The sequence below is a fragment of the Carassius auratus genome, chromosome 20 (genome assembly GCF_003368295.1).
Source record: "Carassius auratus strain Wakin chromosome 20, ASM336829v1, whole genome shotgun sequence".
NCBI lineage: Eukaryota > Metazoa > Chordata > Actinopteri > Cypriniformes > Cyprinidae > Carassius > Carassius auratus.
Window position 1 is genome coordinate 22,151,802 of NC_039262.1, and position 23,321 is coordinate 22,175,122.

General features: G+C 38.4%; 1 protein-coding gene across 1 annotated transcript; it reads right to left on the minus strand.

Annotated features, from left to right (window-relative positions):
* Positions 1 to 71: 71 nt before the first annotated feature.
* Positions 72 to 21,496, minus strand: LOC113121193 (brain-enriched guanylate kinase-associated protein-like). Its single transcript, XM_026291470.1, has 7 exons — positions 20,785 to 21,496; positions 13,831 to 14,033; positions 12,789 to 12,950; positions 7,048 to 7,114; positions 6,144 to 6,251; positions 5,945 to 6,025; positions 72 to 2,601 (listed from the first exon to the last, which is right to left on the minus strand). The coding sequence occupies exons 2-7, from the start codon at positions 13,926 to 13,928 to the stop codon at positions 1,216 to 1,218; spliced, it is 1,902 nt and encodes a 633-aa protein (XP_026147255.1). The 5' UTR covers positions 13,929 to 14,033; positions 20,785 to 21,496; the 3' UTR covers positions 72 to 1,215.
* Between the last annotated feature and the right edge of the window lie 1,825 nt (positions 21,497 to 23,321).

Genomic DNA, 23,321 nt, shown 5'->3' on the forward strand with positions numbered 1-23,321 from the left:
CACTTTGGCTAAGACCTGACCTTGAAGGGATGACTTGGGGGTAATATGAATCCATGCAGAATTTATTCAAAAAAAAAGTCTCGCCCACAAACCTGTGGAACAATTTGTCACTGGATCATTAATCTCAAATTGTCACCATGATTTAACTTCATTAGAGGCATGTTAAAGTGTTTGCAGCTTGTATAATTGTGCTGATTGCCTTATTTATAGCAATAAAAAATTATTTACAATTATATAGATTTTTGAATCTCTCCATAGTGTTACATTTAAACAATTATAGATATAGCATACTTAACAATAAATACAGCTATTCATAAATTATATAATAAAAGATCAATTTTCTTGTCAAAATTAGCATTTCTTTTTACATAGCATGTGCTGTCCATTCACAAACCTTTATGAGCCCAGGAGGCTTTTGGTAAAATAAAGTAAATCTCTCTCTCTTTAGACAAGTTTCCAAAAATTCATAATGCAGCTAATGCACTTAAAATACTTTCTCACAAACCACACAGAACCATTAATAAACTGTCAAAATAGGCTATACAAATAGTGCTGAATGTTAGAGCTTCATATCAACTGTAGAAACATGAGCAATTAATGTTCGATGTTTAGAAAACACTGTAACAGATACAGAAATAGAGAGAAAAATTATAAGAGAGCTGATGGACTGAAAATATTCAACAGAAAATCCCATCATGTGTTTGGCTCAAACTGTAGCTTAAACATTCAAAACCTACTGACAAAAGAGAGTAACCCGGAAACCCTGCTCTTAGTTTAGTAAAGTACCGTTGAGTTGTAAAAGAGTAACCAGGACATTATGCTCTTAGTTTAGTAGAGTACCACAGAGCTGTAAAAGAGAGTAACCAGGAAACTCTGCTCTTAATTTAGTAGAGTACCAAATCGCTGTAAACGAGAGTAACCAGGAAACTCTGCTCTTAGTTTAGTAGAGTACCACAGAGCTGTAAACGAGAGTAACCAGGAAACTCTGCTCTTAGTTTAGTAGAGTACCACAGAGCTGTAAACGAGAGTAACCAGGAAACTCTGCTCTTAGTTTAGTAGAGTACCACAGAGCTGTAAATGAGAGTAACCAGGAAACTCTGCTCTTAGTTTAGTAGAGTACCACAGGACTGTCAGAGAGAGTAACCAGTAAACTCTGCTCTTAGTTTAGTAGAGAGCCACAGGACTGTAAAAGAGTGTAACCAAGAAACTCTGCTCTTAGTTTAGTAGAGTACCATAGAGCTGTGCCTTGGTGAGACTGTCCTTACGTGACAGCCCTAGTGTGCCAAATTTTTGGTATGGCTGTTGTGGAGGAGGTGGTGGGGTTGTTCCCTGAGGGGACACGCTGTGCCTCTCGGGTTGGTAATGCTGTAGCTCAGCAGCCATCTCCAGAGATCCATGGTCAAGTGACTCATTTGAACTGTTGGGACTAACGTCAACGTACTCTGTAACCTGGCCCCCGGCTGCCACCCCACCATCCTTGGGGCTGTAGAGGCTGTGCTCGGACTCTTGGCTATCCTCCTTGGAGTGGTAAAGGTGAGGTTGGGTTTGCTGCTGGCGTAGGCCTGGGCTGCATTCAGGGCTGGGGCTAGAGAAGGGATCTACTACCCCAGCATGATGGTGGTATACGTCAGTACCCTCCTGGAAGCTACTGTAGAGTGGACCAAGGCGAATTTTTGCAGGCCGGACAGAGAAGTGCTGCTCAGAAAAACTGTAGGGTGAGGCCCGCCCAGGACTGCGTAATGAGTGGGCACTCAGATCTTCCACACTTAGTTGCCTCCACCGACCAACCAGCTCTTCTTCCTCAGGAGCAAAAGCACTTCCACGCCGGCTGTCACCATAGGTGATGCTGGGTGAGGTGGAAGTTGGCAGGGGCTCATAAGGTTCACTGTAACAGGAGGACATTGTTCTACTGTAGATGGGGGAGCTACCATTCTGATGGTGGCTGGTCTCAGGCGGTTGAAAAGTGTGGCCCTTGGAAAAAGCACTTGGACTCTCCCTCTCCCAGGAAGAGTCACTCTTGTGCTCGTATTCACCCCCATCCCTCCAGTCCATGTAAAGGGCTTGGTGGCGTGGAGAAGATGCAGCACTGCTTGGGGGATCCTGACCCTTGTCCTCTGACCCTCCTCCACTAAAGCTGGAGTAAGAGCTAGAGCCTCCTCCCACAGAAGTTGTAAACTTTCGGAAGTGGTCCTGCGAGAAGCCGGGCTGCAGGGACATGGATCCTTCTTCTGGGTTGCTATCAGTGGAGTTCTGGGGTTCATACACTGTCCGCTGTCCATGGAGGTCCATGCTGGGTCTGCGCTCTCGTCTCCGTTCATCAGGGCAATAAAGTGCTGTGTCACTGCTGTAAAGGTCTGATTTGTAAGTAGCTCGGAGGCCAAGGCGCTCAGTGCTACCCACAAGGCTTGTGCCCACAAGGAAGCCCTGGCGTTCCTGGGGTTGTGGGCTGGGTGAGCGAGAGGCTTGACTGCTGCAGACCTCGTCCGGTTTCTCCAGGACCTTAGCAATGACAGAGGCAGGCACTGTGTCAGCATATGGGGAGTGGCAGAGTGAAGACCCCTCCATGTGCAAGCTTACACGCTCCTGAAACTCTGCAGGCAACTGAAAGAGAGTAAAACAGATTTCCATTAGATGGTCCAAATGAACAAGTTGAAAGACTCGCACACTAAGAGAAAAATATAGGCTCTTATGGAATCCTATTTGGGAGGGATAAGAGGGCATAATAGCTTAGGTGAGGTCAATATCCTTAAGAGGCAGTAAAAAACATACAAGAGATCAGTGAATGGAATCAAAGTACCCAGTGAAAACCATTTGCAAAGCAGGCAGCCAAAGATGTTGTTAAAGGCCAGTATTAAATCTTCAGACAAGTCTGTACTAATGGTCTATGTAAGTACATGGTTTTTAGTATTTCAAAATTGGCCAGAGGGAAGAACTCAACTACACACGGGAAGAACACTGACACTATACATGGAGTACTGGGCATCAATTCAATATCACAACTCTTTTTTTTTTTATCTCTCAATTCTTTCACCATAGCAACATGAAGAAAGTAAATTGCAGCTAATTAGCTAACAGAACATGGCTAATTATAGAAACATAATAAGAGAAGCCAAGACAAAGCAAAAACTGTATTCCTTCAAAATCAGTAGGGTTGGTCTCGGTTCAACAAATCCAATTTGATATCTAATTCATACAACATCTGTTGACCTTCTGAGTGTTGTCGCATCTGAGATTTTTTGGGATGCTTTTAAAGAAATTTCTCTATGGTTATTCAGAAATTCAGAATTTTTTCTCATAACCACGAGACACCTTGTCCAGCTATGTCCAGCTATTTTAATGAATGCTTCGTGCCAACGCTTTGGCAATTTCATATAAAACAATATTCAAGGCTGAATCCTTGAACACATTGTGTAACAGGCACATTGATGTTTCCATTCCAAATATGAACAGGTTTTTACAGCAGGCAGCTTTCCAACATAAGTCCCTGTTCTAGACATCATGGCATAAGGCTTGGAGCAGATTTGAAGAATAAACTGCCAGGTTTATTGGCACAGTACTACTTAAATATCCTCCAACTTTCCATGCCAGAAGAGTCATCTATTCTTAATTGGAACAGAACCTCAATATCTATTTAAACAAGAACAAAATTTACTGTGGATGACCTAAATATGAATAGATCCCAGCTTCAGAATTCTGCTTCATGATTTCCTACAGTCTTTCAAAACAAGTTTACTGGTTCATTGACATTGAACTAAAGGGGATAGCTGAGTTTATTTAGATAAAATACCTTTGGAAAAAGAGACTGTGTGGATGATATCCAAATAGGCTATATAAAAGCTGGAAACAGAAGTTTGGCTATAAATAACTAATATCCAACACATTGATAGACCAGTTGTAAATTTTCTGTTATGCTCTTTTGTTTGTTCATTGTTCAATTTATTGTTGTTAAATAGAAATGTGCATTTCATTATTAGATACTTAATATTAGCATATATATATATATATATATATATATATATATATATATATATATATATTCAATCAGCTTGATTTCTGAAGGATATGTGACACTGAAAGCTGGAAGCTTTAGCATGAGAGGAAAGGCATTTTAAAACATAAAAAAAGAAAAAAAGAAAAAGCAGTTGTTTCAAATTGTAGATTTTCTGTTTGCTGTATTTAGTTATATATTTATTATAATTTTTTAGATCAAATAAATGCAACCTTACTGAGCAGAGGAGATTTGTTTCAAAACCGTAATTTTTTTGTTTACTGAGCTTTATTATTATTATTATTATTTTTTATTTTTATTTTTTGGAATGGTGATGTATATTATAGGCTATATTTTATTTTTAATATATACCCTATTTTGAAAGCAAAAAAAAAAAAAAAAAAGCTTTTATAATAGCTGTTATAATTAGCCGTTCAATATCTGAGCGCAAACACTCTTTGGGATTGACTCCCTTTTGCAGCCAGCCTCTAGTGGCCAGTTTACAAATTACATTTTACGTCACTTCCATATAGTGGTGGAAATTATGATTCTTTCAAGAGATTCATTAATTTTCAGTTGGTTCACCAAAATGATTTGTTCAGAATCGTTTACTGATTCATTCAGTGATAATTTTTTCGTATTACCGTATTTTCTGGACTATAAGTCACACTTTTTTTCATAGTTTGGCTGGTCCTGCGACTTATAGTCAAGTGTGACTTATTTATCAAAATTAATTTGACATGAACCAAGAAAAAATGGAAACCAATAATAAAAAACATTATTTTGGACTGATGCGACCTATACTCAAGTGCGACTTATAGTCCGAAAAATACGGTACAGAAAATATACCACCAGGTGGCAAAAAGAGTGTGTTATGTCTTAAGTCAACGAGCGTATTCACTAGTTACAAAAACTGATCTGGCTTTATAAAAATGTGTGCATAATCGCATTCATTATATAAAGTCTAATTAAGTTGTTCAGATGAACAAAGCACGAGGTTTTCTTGCCTAATTAGCATTTTAATTGTTTGGTCAGACAGTATGTATATTATATCAAATTCATAAATCAGGGATTAAACGTGCAGTTCTGTATGCTAAATATCAAAACAAGCGTATGTGCACAGTACCTGTAACTGCTTTGCATATTGCGAGATTGACAAGCTAAATGGCAGACTAACCCAGTGTACTCTCATTCATTTCGTTCACGAACGAGATAAACTATACCAGTTCATTTCATTCACGAACGACGTATCCGTTCATTCAACTCATTCACGAATGACATGTGTGCCAGTTCAGTCATTCATTCATGAATGAGATGTACTAAATCATTTAACTCGTTAACGAACGACATGGGTATTAGTTCAAGTCAGTCATTTCATTCACGAACGATAAGATCTCTAGATCTCGTTCAGACTCATATGAAACTCGTTCATTGAAGGGCGTATTCGTTCACTACACTCAACAAATCACATGCTCTGTCACATCTCATAATCGAAGGCTATTGGCTCGAGGTTGAGTAATTCTTTGACAGGATGAAATGGTTGTTAACCGGTTGACCGAGCTGCGCATGCGCTGCTAATAGCGCTGCACTGCTGTGGAGGGAGGAACTTCAGTGAACGAGAAAAATTAGTCAGTGGATTGCGTGAACGAGAACGATTCTTTCACCTAAAAGATTCGTTCAAAAAGAACAATTCGTTCACGAACAACACATCACTACTTCCGTATAGGCTTCACGAAAGAGAGCAGGAGGTTGCTGCTTGGTTGAACCTTACAGGATGGAAAATCATGCACATCCTTATAAAATCATGGTTAATTAACAAAAAAAAAATTGCCTAGAGAAAGGAAATAATGAAGTAACTAACAAGTTTTTCATGTCACAAATTACTGCATACTGTAGCACCCAAAACTAAAGCAATAATGGCCACATCTACTCAGCAAGGTTTGTCTGCCAACTTACCTCAGATAACTGGGCTCTGTAATGCGACTTATTACACTGCAAGAGCTGTGCAGCCAGGTTACAGTCCTTTCTGTACAAGTCCTATTGAGAGTGGTAGAAAAGGAACATTAGGTAACGAAAAGCAAATACACCATCCTTTGAAAGACCTTCATTAAGCCTCAGTGTGTAAAAGAAATCACATTTTCATTATTTCTCTTACATTGTCTTCTCTCAGTTTCTCAATGGTCATCTTAGCCTCCATGAGATGATTGTTAAGGACGATGATTTCTCTGCTAAGAGCCCGTTTCTCATCATCGTGGTGCTGTGACTGGATTAAAAGGAGCACATTTTCAGTAAAAAGATCACCAGTATTAACATAGACAATTCCACACTGGGAGAAGTCAGTGCACGTGTTTAGTAATTCTAGGATATACCTGCAGCAGATGGGAATTAATTGGCATACTGAAAGGAACATCAATAGAAGGCTGATATCAGATGATTTTCTTTTCATACCTGAACCCATAACCTTCAGGGTCATCACTGACGTCTTTATAGGCGCAATCTGTTGCTAAAAAAATGTGTTTACTATAACAAACTCAGAGTAAACCCTGAGGGGTGGATCCTAATACAGAATAGTCATACAATGTTCTCCAGCAGGCAGGCTAATTATAATTGAATTGTTTCGAACTTCAAATTAACAAACAGGCTGTGATGCAGATTTTGCGAGCATAATAGACTCACTATCACACTGTCATGTGAAGGCGGACAGGCTGCTTTAATGGACTATAATTAACGTCAGGGGCACCCGTGGCAGTGTATTGATATTCAAATAGACTCTTAGTGCATTCGGCGCTATTGTACATGTTTAACACGTTCCCTAATCTGCCACACCAGAAAACATGCACACACATGGACATAAAGTGTGGACAGCGATGTAAACACTTTTGGCCGAAAACCCATTTAAACAGGAAAACACTTAAAGAGGCAGATGGAGTACTCGTAAACACATATGCAAACAAAAACATTCACACATTAAAACAAAAAAGCAGTGTGTGTGCATTCACCCAGACACCTATTGTATATTTTTTGCTTTTTTTTAGTGTGTGGCCAATGTGTGCACTCACATTTCGGTGGATTTTATCCTCTAAGTCCTGGTTGATCCTCTGCAGTGCTGAGTAACTGCTCTGAATTCTGTGGGAAACACATGAACAAAACATCTTTTTTCTAATCCAGCATCCACTGGAAGATCTTAAATGCCTTCCTTATTTCTTAGATACATCTGTTAGATAATCAAATGTTGGTTGCCAACACTCTCACCACCTGTTCATCTTCCACATTATATTATGGTATGTGTTGCGGAATCAATTCATAACATTTATTTTACAATGGACCGAGGAGCCCAACACATGGCCAAGCTATAACTGTATAACTGACTCCTACGCACTTGGCATTGGCCAAGTGAAGTGAAACAATGTCCGTGTCCCAATTCGCTTACTATCCATCCACAATAGTAGGCCAGGTTAGAAACAGTGCATCCCAAATTGTAGTATGTTTAAATATTATGGCAAAAGCACCTTTTTAAATGAAAGAAAATAGGAACATGATGGCAGCTGCCAAAAAAAAATGTATATGATGTGAAGAAGTCTATGATACTCTCTATTATTCACCGTATCTAACTAAACAGTATTCACAGCTAAATGGTTGCTATTTTCTCCCCAAATAGAGTAAAAGAGACCTTAAGTAAAGGCATAATGCGTTGTGGTGTGTGTGTGTGTGTGTGTGTGTGTGTGTGTGTGTGGTTTTTCTTTGCTTGAAAATGGAGTTCACTGTGGTCAATATGGCAGTCATCTCAAATGGATACTGACACCTAGTGGTGTGGAAGCAGCAAAGCCAAACATTTTAATTTACTGATGCTAAAAATGCCTGCCAAGGTGAAGAATTCCAGAAACTCTGGTTGCAGTGTAATCGTGTAGACTAGTGATGGCCGATTCGTGAACGAATCGTTCAATTTAACCGGTTCTTCTTAGGGAACCGGTTGAACCAGTTCACCAAATCGAACTGAATCGTTTGAAACGGTTCACGCCTCCAATAAGCATAAATCCACAAATTACTTAAGCTGTTAACTTTTTTACCGTGACTGACACTCCCTCTGAGTCAGAATAAACCAATATCCCGGGGTAATCCATTTACTCAAACAGTACACTGAATGAAATGCTGTGAAGACCGAACTGAAGATGAACACCGAGCCTAGCCAGATAATGAACAAACACGCCCACTGCTGGAGCAGTTCTCGTTCTCGAGTCAAGAACCGGTTGCTTCGGTTTTCGGATCACCAGTACACTCAACCGAGAATCGTTTCTGTCGGACGCGTCCGATTTGAGAACCGATGAGCTGATTCTCGTTCTCGATTCAAGAACCGGTTGCTTCGGTTTTCGGATCACCTGTACACTCAACCGAGAATCGTTTCTGTCGGACGCGTCCGAATTGAGAACCGATGAACTGATGATATTGCGCATGCGTGTAATTTTGTAAGTATTTTGTTAAACATCGGAAAGTGTGATAAAATAACTATATTTTATTTTGATTTTTTTATTATGATTTTTTTTTTAGATGAATGTTTCCAATCTGTATATTGTATATAATGTATAGGCCAAATGGGTTTTCAGGGAAGTTGGACAATAATTAAGACTCTAAAGACTCTTATGTTTAATAGGAATAAGGGATGATTTATGAGATATCTGTACTGTATTTATAGTTAATGATGACACATTCACAAATTGAGTTTGTAGTAAACAGAACATGAACACGAGTAGAGCAGCTGATGACACTGAACTGCAGCACGTGCCGGTTAGAGCGATTCTCGTTCTCGAGTCAAGAACCGGTTGCATCGGTTTTCGGATCATCAGTACAGTCAACCGAGAATCGTTTCTGTCGGACGCGTCCGAATTGAGAACCGATGAACTGATGATACTGCGCATGCGCGATTCAGCGTGAAGCCAACTGACTCACAGCATGTCTGAACCAAAGGGATTCTTTTGGTGATTGATTCTGATTCTGTACTAGTAATATTATGAGCGCGGGTTTTTCGAGGGCTTGGATGAAGGGCAATCTGGCGAAACGTAAGTTCATTTAATAACAAATACATCGCAATGGATTATGTATAGTAAGTGGATCATGGTTTCTGCGCTGATGACACCTAATTTATTTACTTTACATCTTCAAGACTTAAATCCTCATATGCACATTATTGCTGTTACTGTATTTAGGTGTTGTTGCAAAACTCAAATGTAAACTTTTCATGATTATGAGGTTTTAACTGACTAAAGTTATGATTACTGACTTTATATATTTGAATGTTTGATAGACGTGACGCCATTACGTCATCGCCAATGATGTCATTACGTCGAGCGTGAAAGAACCGATGAACCGGTTTTTTCAACCGGTTTATTGAATCGAACCGTCCGAAAGAACCGGTTCGCGGAAAAGAATCGAACTTCCCATCACTAGTGTAGACAGCGAAACTGGAGATTTTGACTTGTGTCATCGGAGCATGCGCTATTATCTCCGCCTACTGGAAACTTTTTCAGGCTTTTGATTGGCCAACACGAGTTTACGGTTGAGAGTATATTGCCACCTGTTGGCTTGGCATGCTCTTGACAGTGCTTTATAGCATGCTTTTGCATTTTCATGTGGATGGAGATTTTTTTTTAAACGGAAGAAGGAAAAACTCTGTATATAAGTATACCCCGTGTACGTGTGGATATGGCCTTAAGTTCCAAACTTGCAACACCACACCTTGTCTGTAATTAACAAGTAACACCGAACTCCTTGATTAGCTGGTTCAGGTGTGTTTGACTGGGGTTGAAGCTAAAATCTTTAGGATAGTAGCTCACCAGGAGCAGGGTTGGAGACCCCTGCCTTAAGCCTTAAACACACTGCACGATTTTCATTGTGAAACAGTCATGGTGATTTCTGTGATCGTGGCTCCTAATCAGTGGTCCTGTGTTATACAGTGCGAGAGGTTCAAACACGGACGTTGTCATGGTCTTATGACCACAGATAACCTATGATACAGCATGATCATCGTGCGCGTGTTTGCTGCTACGATCCACGTTTACTGAACAACCAATAAAAATACGACATGAAATCAATGTGACACAAAACTGCCTGTTTCGAGCTCCTATTCCTTCCTCTTTTGCCGCTTGCACTTTTTTCAGCACATATAAAATATACAACAGCTAAAGTGATTTATCATGATCTTTTTGTTTGCTGCAAGCGCATGCTGTTGTTTTATTCTTTTAAAGTAATGTGCACTGTAGGCCTGGTCTAATGGTTGTCATCATCACACAGTCTGCACACGTTGTAGCCAAGTTTATTAGATCCACGTCGCACTGTGTGTTATGCAGTGAATTTATAGGATTGCTGAAATCGTCCAGCGTGTTTTGGGCCTTAGGGTGTCCCAGTCTTCAGAATCTTACAGAACGATGCTAATGAGCGCCCCTTTTGCGGCCGTTTTGCGCCATCAATGTGCACTTTTGCTGAGCCCGCACTGAGGCAAACTAAAGTAGACTTCCACCCAGCAGTTAAAGCGGCATGATTTCATGAAAGTGTGGACTCAGAGGAAGACTCCGAGAGTTTAGGGTGTGATTTAGGATGGGACCATAAAGCACTGCACTCTACAGGTTCAATAGGGCTAAAATCCATAAACATGTCAGAATTTTAGTACTTCTACTTCTATCATCCTAAAGTCAATGGTTTTTAAATAGGTTTTTAGTTAAATACCTGCATTTTTTTTTACTGCAAAATACTTTGGTAATACATCAGAGTTTTTACTCGTCTTGGAAATGGCAGTTGCAAATGGTTTAATGGAACTCCATGGGTTGTCAGAACAATTAATGTTATCTCGCAAAACCGTGCGTTATCTACTCTCCTTTTACAGCCTTCTTGTGTTTCTAATTGTACTCTTGCAAACTATTCCAACTCAAACTTTCAGGCTAAATGTTTTTTGAATAAAGAATTGTCAGAAGCTTGATGGTGGTGACAATCAAGTCATGTTTGACCTTGAGTTTGGTTAGTTTTTTTTTATATATATATATAATACTTGGACACGATCTCCACCTGTTTTAAAGCTCAGATCCTGTCTGCAGTCTGTGCACAAATTCAAAAATTGATTGATGTCAGCTTTGGTTGTTATAAGCCATTGGCTCTTGACCAACTGCACCATGCTAATATTCGGGAGTATCTTTTTGAATAAGATGCAACTGTTTTGATGGAACGGGATCCTTTTGAGCTAGGTTTAGGGAAGAGTGGGGTTAGGTGCTCCAATGAAAGTATACATTTATATAAAATGGTTTCTGCTTTTAAATATGCATGCAAACAACTAAAAAACAATGGAGTACCCTGAAGAGTTGGTAGTGAGAAAGTGTTGGATCTCAACATGGCAACCCCCGAGAGTTAACTAAGTCAATGTACAATTAAAACAGTCTTTATCAGGTTACTGGTATTATATTTTTCAAAAGTACTGTTTTATTTCTTTAGTAGTAAAACTTTTTTCAATAAATTAAAAAATAATAAGTGCAATTTTATAATACATTCAAAACACCACTGTGAATATAGTTTCTGTTGGATTAAAGCAATGGATTTGACTAGGGCAATCTATAACCTCAATTTTGTTTGTTTTTAGCCATGCAGATATGGACCTGATTATACTTTGGTGTTGGATTCTGTGTAAATCATGCCCTGCAGCATTACACAATTATGCTTTATATTCAGCTCACATGCAGATAGTCAGAAGTAGCAGACAATTATACTTCAGAGGTGTGTTTCCTGAACAACAATGTAACTTAACTTTCTTAGTCACCGTAATACGATGCACTGTTGGAGAGACAAGCCTGTGACTAGCTACTGTTTCCTGAAAACAGGAACTTTGTCAAATATGTCATTCGAACCACATTAGTTAGAACTGTCATTAATAATTTAAGCAAATTAATTTTGGATTATTGGTGTAATTAATGAATATGTTCTCCGTTATTTAGCCGTATTTTGCAGCTTCCCTTACATCACTCCAGGGGCCCCTGTAGTATATTGCTAATACATGAAAAACACTCACTAGCTTTCTAAGCTTTTTGTATTTTATCTGTTTTCTTTTCATTTATTATGCAATTAACAAAAGCAAAAAAGACCTCTAATACTAGCTTGCTCTATTGTTTTTCTATCTGTTTTCTTTTTATTTATAGCCTATTATTTAAAAGGCCATTGCTATATGTACTGCGTTAAGCTAGCTGAGACTTGTTATAGCACTTGTATATCATTCCTCTTTTGTTGATTTTGATTGCTTCAATTGTCCTCATTTGTAAGTCACTTTGGATAAAAGCGTTTACTAAATGACCAAATGTAACGTAACTGTAACTGCTTTACAAGAAGACTTGCAACCTACAAAAATTATTGCGTACTATATAGAAAAGAAGTAGGCATATTGGGACACTTTGGGGATACTTTGAGTCTATGAGATTCTATGAGAGGAACATAGGCTACAATAAAATCAGGTGGGGTGCAAATACTTTTACACTACTGTATTAACCTTAAGTTTGAGTAATTTTAATGATTTAAGATTTAAAGGTCAAATGCTATAGCCTACATAAATAAAAATCACAAATATTAGACTTGAAAAATATCAGCCTACCAACAAAAATCCAATGTTGTGCTTCTCTAATATCTTTTGCAGCAACAGCAGGTGCATACTTAAAGAGCATAGTAAAGTAGGCAAATTGAGAGCCAAGTTGATCAATTGTTCAGTTAGTTGCCATATGTGAATAGAAAGCCTCACTATATTAAGGCCAGATGCTATTGTATCCGCTTGTCTTACCGGCGTAATTTGTCGGTGAACTTGTCGAGCTCCTCCTGGGCTCGGCGCAGCTCGGTCTCCAGGTACTGCCTCGTGGAGTCAAACTCCCGCTCTAAAAGCTCCAGCTTATGAGTGGTGTAGGAGAGACGTTTGCGCAGGTCTTCCTTCTGTTCCTGCAGAGAGCTGCACAGACATGCGCATGTGATTACATTTGCTTCATATGACAAAAACGAACAAAATAGTCCCAGAATCCGTTCTGCATGGATCAGGGAGACATTCAGGAACAATAAAGGGAATGCACATGTTTGTATGAATTATAGTTTGGGCCAGATTTATGAATGTGTTTATTCTTTATTGTTGCTGACATGATTGATAACTGTCAAACAACCCACTGATCACATTTAGTGCAACTCAAACACACTCGCATTAAGAGTGCCTTGGTAAATCAGGTTTACTGATCTTTTTAATCCCTAGCCCTCATTTTTCCAGTTTTTCCCATATTGATCCTTAGTCACATGACCAATGCCATGTACAGACGGTCTATTTATAGATCAAACACACAAGCAGGGATGGGGTGGGAGAGATGGCAGCGTTTTATGATACGCAAAAGAGAACCACTGCCGGCGTCTAATGGTTTAATATTGATGAACAGATGTGTGGTGAATGGTAATGACTTTCTGACTGTTGACAGAGCCGACGGCCACAAAACTCGCTTGATCAGACGGCCAGACGACACGGGTCTAAAGCAGTGAGGATGTAACACGTCTGAGCAATTAATGTACTGGCAATCGATATACACATGCGAGCACACACAAGCCACCACAGGACAGGAGACAGCAGAAAACACACCACACACTGTTATCACTGCTGATGCCTCAATGCAGACAGGCAATAAGCAAAAGCATTAAGCCTGACGTAAAGTGAAAGCTAGATTCCCCTAACAAAATGCAGTATGGTGACACTATAGTAATATTAGTCTTTGGTCAGTCTGTCACAGCTCAGCACTCGACGGAGATGCACATGGTTAATGGGATGACTGCGCTGGGGTGAGAGAGCATCTTACCTCTTTTTCTGATGTTTACAACCATTCCGAGGTGTTTTAAGGGCTGTTTTCCCAATGTATATCTTTTTCATGGTTTTTCGCAGTAGACCACCTCTCATGAAGGTCTGTGTATGTATTCTCGGTTCCCTAACAGGGATTCCTCTTATTCCTGCTTGGGTCTGAGGTTAAGTTTCCCATGCAGCCCTGACAGACCGCTGGAGATCCTGCCAACAGAGCAAAGAGAGAGTGGCTGGTGGCGCTTGCAATCATATTACAAAAGAATAGCGACAGCAATTCAGAAAGTGTCATCAAACTTGCGATTCATCTGGAGCTTCGTGCATCAAACTGTCAAGGCGAGAATGAGCGCGCGGCGACAGGCGTAATTAACCTCTTTGGGCCGATGCCTCGGTTTGACTGGAGGTCCCTCGCAGAGGAGCGATCGTGAGCGGCGAGATGAATTAAGGAAAGTGATGAGACCGCTTGCGACTTCATCGAAACATTCACATGCAGAACTTTACGTGTGCATAGATGCACACAGATAATATATAGAGTACTGCAGTTTGGAGAATATTTATACCCCACATTTATGGCAACTTTTCCACTAATAGGGTTCGAAACGAGGCCCGAAACTCTTCAAAAGTTTGAAAGGAGGTGCTCAAACTCAAACAGAAAAGGATTGTAAGTCTCACTAGTTTTTAAAATAGCTACTGTATATTTACTAAAATGTGTTACCAAGATTTGGAACATGCTAAATGTGTTATTTTCTTAAAAGAAGTCTCTTATGCTGAGCAAGGCTGTACTTATTTAATTGAATATACAATAAGAGTAATATCTCTTTCAGTGTTACTCGATCATTCAGATACCATTCTAATATGATTGTGATGCGGAAAATTAAGTTTTGCATCAAAGGAATAAATGACCTTATGATATATATTAAAAGATAGAACGTATTTTAAACTGTAATAGCATTATTATCATTAACTGTATTATACTGTATGTCAAAGACTAAAAGGATTTTGCTCTAATAGGGGAAATACTGTGAGGGACAGCAAATCATTTTAGGGCAATTAAAAAGAGTGAATAAATATATTTTTTAATAAAATGAATTACATATCAACATAACATGTGAAGGTCAATGCATTGTTGTATCATTTTGTGGATTATTTTAATCATTTTAATTTTCAAGGCACCACTACACTACGAGTGATGTTGACAATAATAATAATAATGATGATAATAATAATTAACATTCATTTTAAATATACAAGAATATTATGTGGTGTGCGACAAGATGAAGTCAGAAATTTGCTGACATTTAAAGTGTTTTAATCTCACATACAGAATGTAGCATTATTTTAGTGTCATACTATTATAGATTTTACATATACTTTCTGTTACTTGTATTTATTTTTATCTTAACATTGTTAGTTTACATGTCTATATAGTTTTATTTATTATTACGTTTTATTTATTTTTTTGTTATATTAGTACATTGACACAATAATTTACCTCCAAAATGCTTTAAAAATTTAACAATGCCATTTATTAAATCCTATTCATGGAAAGTGCATTTTTACTTGTCTGTTTTTATTTTGCACAGATACTTGCACTGAAAGACATCATTTTTCCTGTCTTCATGTCACCTATTTTCATCCAGTCCATCAGGTGAGGAACGAGAGGTTTTTGTGATGACTGATGCATTTCTCTTTGGTTTTCCCCCACCTCTGACTCATCGCACACTCATTTTTTTCTCTCTCCCGCCTGAATCACCGCAGGGTGTCAATATAACACATCTCCCTAAATCCTCACCCACGAACATTTACCACATCACGAGGGGCAAGTATAATCCCACAGCGGGCCACAGAACCCAATGCGTCTTATATCACGGGGACTGCATTGGCTGTGCTTGATCTTTCGGAAAGCAGCTGACATCTTAGAGGCGCGAGGGAGGGAATGAAAGACACGTGGAGCTGGAAGATTAGAGGGGAAGGAGTGAGACGGAAGAAAGGAACGGGACTTTGTATTCTGCGTCTCGCAACGCAGAGACATTATCTCCCAGGATCCCCCTCATCGTATGTGCACACATGGCTGCACTGGCATACATCCCATGATGCACCACACATGCACCTCACAAACTCTGTGGATCAACTAAACAACATGGAATCAAATTGGTCAAGGGTTGCCAGGTCTGCATAACAAATCCAGTCCAGTGTTTAATAAAAATTATCTCCTTTCCAGTTCTGGTCAAAATATAGTCAAAAGGGGAGATGGGGGATCATCTAGCCCTGTGGACTAAAAAACAACACGTGGAAACAGTATAAAAGTCGCCCAAATACCATAGACTTGCCAACACTGCGATGAACCAAACTTACATCTGGATCTCATGATAAACAGTCTCCTTCATTTCTTTAACACCAATAATATATGCATATGTACACGAAACCTGCATATAATATACACTGCAACAAATTTTGTATCATGCATGCGGAAACTATATATTATATGCATCAAAGTAAATTTTTTCGTATGTATACCACAAGTACTTTACAACGTTTTTATTTGGCGTACTACTGTATTTATACGCATTGTCATGATATGTACTTACTATCATAATAATAAATGATGCACAATTACATGCAACTAACCCTAAACCAAACCCTAACCCTCTCTATATAGTAAATGCATGTAGTTCATTAACATTCATCAGTACTTAAATGTATAATTACACTTTAACAAGAACACCTTGGCTTAAAATAAAGTGTAACCCTATGAATATATCTTTAATTACATGTTGTCACAGGAAAACCAAATCAGTAAATACAGTAGTTTATTGTAAGTCTTACAAACCTAAAATATTAAAAACCGTTTTTAATGTCTGGGGTCTTTTAAGCTAACAATAAATGCATTTATTTGATCAAAATATAGTATGAAATCAATAATATTGTTAAATAATTATTATATATTGCATAATTATTTATCATTATTACCAATGTTGAAAACAGCTGCTTTCTTTCTTTCTTTCTTCAGGATTCTCTGGTGAATAAAGTTCAGAAGAACGGCAGAAATTAACTCACGGTTCAGTGAAGCAGACAGCAATAGTACGCTTCCTGAGTAAATCTAATTCAAACTTCTAACTCATGAGTAAGTTCGAGTCTGTTTCTTGAGTTTTTTCACTGATTCATGAAAAAGAACTGGTGCAGGATGAGGGTTTTGTTCAATTGTTCAAGAATTTGATCGTGCTTTGCACTACCACATATAAATACACTCATAATTCTCCCGAGTGTCACCAATGCATTTGAAATGACTATAAATATTTAGTCACAGTCTGTACCTACAGTATTTATAGTGTTTTCTCAGTTCATTTTTTTCTCAAATCAGTTCACTGAGACAAAAGCCAGAGGTAATAGTTGGTCCCCAAACTAAAGTGTGACCAAATCTTTCTATAGGAAAGTTTCTCATAATTGTGAAATTTCAAAGCATGTTAATAATTTTTAAATGTTTTTATATGTAATTACAAAAGAACGTTTGGAGTGTGAGTGTGCGCAGTTTGTGTTGTACAACGAAACGTCCACGTAACATCAAGTTATATTTAATACAGACCTATTTTACTTGTGAATTGAAAAAACCCATTATAAATCCCATAGGAAAATCTGGAAGGGGAATAGATGTCGAGTTTTCTGGGTTTTAACGTCACAACTGATAGTCAGCAGGAGCTGCCTAAAGAACGATTTCCACATTACTTTAGGATGCTGTTATAGCCAATACAACCCAGACCTGCAGTCTCCACGTTCCTGGCCAAAAAAACCTCCTCAAAAGTCAAGTCGGAAGCACTCCTCCACATCGCATTCAGGTCTGGCTCCTTTCTAGCATGAAACGCCCACTTTTTACAATGCGCTAAATTCCCAATGGATAAAATCGAGTCCTGCCCTACATTTCTTTATTTATCTTATTTTTTTTCTCTCATTGACTGTTTTGCTTCAATCTGAAATACATCACGTTATGGAAGTATGACGATTTGTGAATGCCATGTCATTCTGACTGTAAAAAGAGAAGCCATGATATTCACACAAAACACAATGGAACAACCCAGTCATTCATCTGCACTGACTTGATTTGTTGTTACTCTCTCTGTCTCTTTCGCCCTCTATCTATCACTTTCAATCTCACATCATCCCTCCATCCACCAGCCACCCACTTGCAAACAGCGGGGAATAATTATGGCTTAAATGGATTACGTGGCCTGCAGATGGCAGATAAACCAAGAGGAGAAGAATCGGGACAGTCTATCCGGGAAGAATTGTGGATGAGCAACGGAAATCTGAGAAGCAGCAGCAACACGTCACGCCGAGGGCCATGATAAAATGTGTCATGGTGCCCAGCAAATCAACTGGGAGTCATTTTTGACGTGGGATTTAGATCAATTTTTGTAGAAAACTGCTTGAAAACTAGGATAGGAAACTTTGCGGGGACGACATCTTGTCATGACACCGTATGAGGTGAATTGTCCCAGTCGAGTTTCGGTTTTCAGTGCCTAGCACCTACCGCTTGGTTCTTTCGAAAGCAATAATGGTTGATAAGCAATATCAGCATCTCACAAAGTACATGCTTTGGTCATATTTTACATCAAAGGAATAATACATAAATGACTTGCATTTATATTAAGCATGAATTATTGAAACAATTAGCTAATAAAATACTTAAATAATCATTTATGCAGGGATCTGCTAGTATATAAAATATTAAATCTGCAAGCCTGAATGTTGGCAGGCTGAATGGTACGTAGAAATTTCTGAACATGCGGAGATGTGTACACATACAACAGCAAAAAATAAAAATAGCAGCACCGATTGATTTAAAACATGTTTTAATAAACAATTCTTCAGAACAGATGAGAACACCGGAGCCCAAGGCTGCAAAACAAAGATTGTTTTCAGTCACGCCGCTGGGGATATCATTCAACTGAGCCACATACAGTACACTGAAACCAAGAGAATGATCATATGCAACAGTTCTGGACAGTCTAACTGTGCTGCTGTAGGAGCAGAAGTCACTCTTTCGGCTGGAAAATAATCCTTACTTTTCAAAAGACCCTCGTCGTAATGTGTTTACACAATAGTTACACCGCAGCAAATTTCTGTTACTCTAATAATTTCATATGCATCATTCTTACATAATATATGTACGTATTTCTAAACATATATGTTGCAGACTGTATTACAAAACTACAATTTTACCATGTTTTGAAATGGCAGACCATGCATGCATCCATTTTTTTTTTTTGATCAATCTCAACACAATAAGTCTGAATCATATTTTACCTTCAAAGAAATTATAACTAAATAAAGCCTGTTGCATATTAAGATTAGTTTGCGATGCAGTAAGCTTATTCCCCTAGTTCTCAGTAATGTAATATAAAATGGCATATTTAAAAAGTTATATATGTTTAGTTATATATCGGCTTATAGTGATATTATAAATATATAGTTAAATTATAAATTTAAAAATTTAAACATAAATGTATAGAGTATAGTCTCGTAGTTTTATGAGGTAGGTCTGATGTGCACGTTTTTGACAGGCTTTGCGAGTTTGACTCATTTATATACAAAAAGATCATACTGTAACTTAAAAAAAAATGTAACTTCCTGTCATTTGAAATATTATACCTGAATTAAATGTGAATGGATATCATGCTTTTTTTACTGTGAGGAAGAAGAGAAAAGGACCAAGAAGGAGCAATTTCAGTGTGTTACATCAGATTTGCTGCACCGAGGGGTCCAGGCCATGCTGGCCATTTGCCAAAAATTGAGATGATAATTGGTGTTTCACCTTCTGTTTGCATATTCTGTCCATCAGCCGTCATGTACCACCTTTGCAGAATCATCTCTGACATAATGATTCAGACCTTCGCACCCTTCGTATGCGCTCATTCCACACAATGCAGCAACACCATCACCTATGGAGTGATTATGACAGAAGCTAACCAACAGTCACTTCATTACTACTCAATTAAAATGACTTGTTAATTATTTCCTCCAGCACTGGGAATATCAATATGACAGATTATATTTTGGTGCACTGTTAACTTAAACCACGACCTATACTCGATTCCACATTAAAAACTGCATCCCCCACACAAACGATTAGGTCTGCTTTCTTAATATTTGTATGCATTTTAATGTATCCAATGCAGTTAATTGAATTCGTCTAACTAGTTCAGATATGCAGGCAGGACATGTTTTAGGAAATTAATGTTGGATTGCTGTATTGCGAACTGACATCTCAATCGAGGCGATCCACTGTGACAAGAGGCTTTCATCACGGACAAAGAGTTCTCGCAAATACATTTTCTTAGCACTTTTTCCATTTCTCTTAGCAACACAAAGCTAAAATCCATCAGCATGATTTGGAGCGTTTCTGTTTCACCCTGTAATCCATGCATTATTAATGCGAAGGAGGGGGAACCCCCAATAAATCCGTCAAGCCTCCCCCACCGAGCTTGAGTCATACCTACCCCCCAAACATGACTTCTATATTATAATATACAACAGCGCCAGTCAATACTTAGCATGCTCATAAATAATATCCCAAACCCCATCTCTGAAGTTGCCTTGGGGAACTGCTATCTGATGACAGCACATGCATGGCTTGAATCTTCTCCAACCAATGGAAAGGTGCCGTTCAGTTTGGGAATGGCCATTATGTGGCTTTCTACTTCTCTTCATCCTCGGGATGCACATCCTAAAATGCAAATGTAACTACTAAAGAATACTCTGATGTGATCCACAATGCATTACCAACCCAAACAACTGAGCTTCCAGAACAGACTGAAGCTTTCTAAGCAGCTAAACCCCTGCTTTCTGGTGGAGAACGCGGGCATCGCTGCGAGGGTGAATTCCTGCTGCAGTCTAGGCATCAGGGATGGGAGAAAGAGAGGGGTAGAGGAACAGAAAATCACAGAAGGGTGAAGCCACGTACCTTATGGTCTGCATCTCCTTGTCCGAAGCCTGGAAGAAGGAAGAAGAGGCGATTAGTGGAAGGAACATGCGCCTGGTTCCCGAAGCTGCCGAGGCATCACTGCGCAGTCTGAGGCACACACCACCGCTCTCTCTCTCTCTCTCTCTCTCTCCTTCTGTCTCTCCCTTTTCTCTTGCTCACTCTCTCTCTGTACCCAATGGTGCCAGTGTACTTCTGCACCGAGCTCATGTGTGAGGAGGGGAGAAATCTTGACAGATTAAGTGCGAATGGAAAGCACAGTCACAGCTTGAATGCAGATCCACAACATCATACACGCCGCCCCCTCTCCTTCCTCCTCCCCGAGAGAAACTCACTCATCGGCTTCGCAGAGATCCACAGGATGTGAGGACAGACAGCAGACCAGAGAGAGGGAGCGGGTGAGAAGACGAGTGCGAGAGGGAGAGATGGTGTGAGAGAGGGAGAGAGGGAAACAGGTGGGCTCATCTGTTGATGAAACAATCACAGGGAGGGATGATGCACTTTCTCGCTGGCTCCCCCTGTCTCTCTGCCGCCCCATGAATAATGCAAGAGTGAGATTATGTCACATTCTCATTCAGATTTAGTGTGCAGCAGTGACCAAGGGCTGTTCCAGTCTTATTAATTCAACACCAGGCACAGTACGTGATCCAATGTTGGATAACACATCCAAGCTAGTTTAATAGTTTACAGGATAAAGCTGATATGCTATATATAGCAGCCTATGCTAATTGTGTAAGTATTTAATAATATATGAAGAGTTTATTTGCAAAAACCGATAACTTGGATAACCTAATCATGTTTTTTATTATGTTGTCATGTTTATATTGTGTTTAACTGTGTTAGTTAACTATATTCTTTAGTTATTTTTTACGTATACATATCTATGGTTGTACGTGCATGCATGGTCATCTGACATGCGTTTTCCGTTGTGTAGTGTGAACGGAGATCATTTCTGAAACGCGGTGAAAACGCCAGTGTAGACGAGGATCGTTTTCATTGTAAAACGCTGGTTTGAAACAAAAACGCACTTGTGTAAGCAGGGTCTTAGGTTGCCATCTAGATATTTAAACATTAAGTTGAAGACTTAAGACTTTATTAGGATTTAATTCTCTAATAAGAATTAAGACTGCAGACATATACCGAGTGTTCTCATTTATCTCAATGGCAGCTGATTGGCTGGTGCAGGGAGCCCCGAAATAACTGGATGCTGCCATCTTTGCTGATTGAAAACTCAGAAGTTTACATAGCATAGAGTACTTTTTTGTAGTTTAAATATGTCTTGCAAAAAAAAAAAAAAAAAAAAAAAGGCAGAATGCACACCTGTTTTTAAAAGATTACCCATGAATAAAGAAGATATACATTGTACTTTTGACCCTATGGACTTTAAAAAATACATTAAACACTTTTAGAGTTTATATACCCTTACTGGTTTCATTACTTTTCTTACTTTTGTAATTTTTCTAAAATTCATTAACTTTTTCATCACATCATGCAAAAAAACAACAAAAAAAAAAAAAAAAAAAAAAAAGAGAAGGATGCACGCCTGTTTAAAAAAATGATCAGTGAATAAAAAATGATAAATAGTGCTTTTGATTTGTTTGATAACATTACGTGACATAAAGGAGAGTGGTGGAAATTATGTTTTAATAATTTATGGAACCAAAAGGAATTCATTTGTCTTTGTAAGGCTAATTTCATTACCAGCACTTTATGTACCTCAAATACACAATAACATAATATTTTTTACACTTTTTGCATAGTTTGACTTTATCACATTGTTTTATTAAAATATACTGTTTACAAGTGATATTCACATATTTTATTTTCCTAACACATCTCATGTTTCTCATAACTTGTGCATTTAACAACTAAACGCACACATACACAAACAAAAAGAACCTAAAATATCCAGAAATGGTTCTTTAATGGCATCACTGCAAAAAAAAAAAAAAAGTTTTTTATGAGTTTAGGGGCAAAAATGGCAATGAAATGATAACAATGACAACACAACTGTATGCAATTCAGTCTGTAATGAATGTCATTTTGGTACAGACTTTGTTTTTTACACAATAAATGTGAGCCTGGACAACAAAACCTTAAGTCTTAAGTTGCACAGGGATATTTGTAGCAATAGCCAAAAATACATAGTATGGGCAAAAAATATAATTTTTTCTTTTATGCCAAAAATCATGTTCCATGAAGATTTTTTGTACATTTCCTACCGTAAATATATCAAAACTTAATTTTTGCTTAGTAATATGCATTGTTAAGAACTTCATTTGGACAACTTTAAAGGCAATATTCAAAGTATTTGGATTTTTTTGCAACCTCAGATTCCAGATTTTCAAATAGTTGTATCTCGGTCAAATATTATCCTAACAAGCTTTTTTTTCAGCTTTTAAATGATAAATAAATCTAAATTTTGCGCAATTGACACTTAAGACTGGTTTTGTGGTCCAGGGTCACAAATGTGGTTTATTACACCACAATTTAGATCATCATATAACCATAACATAAAA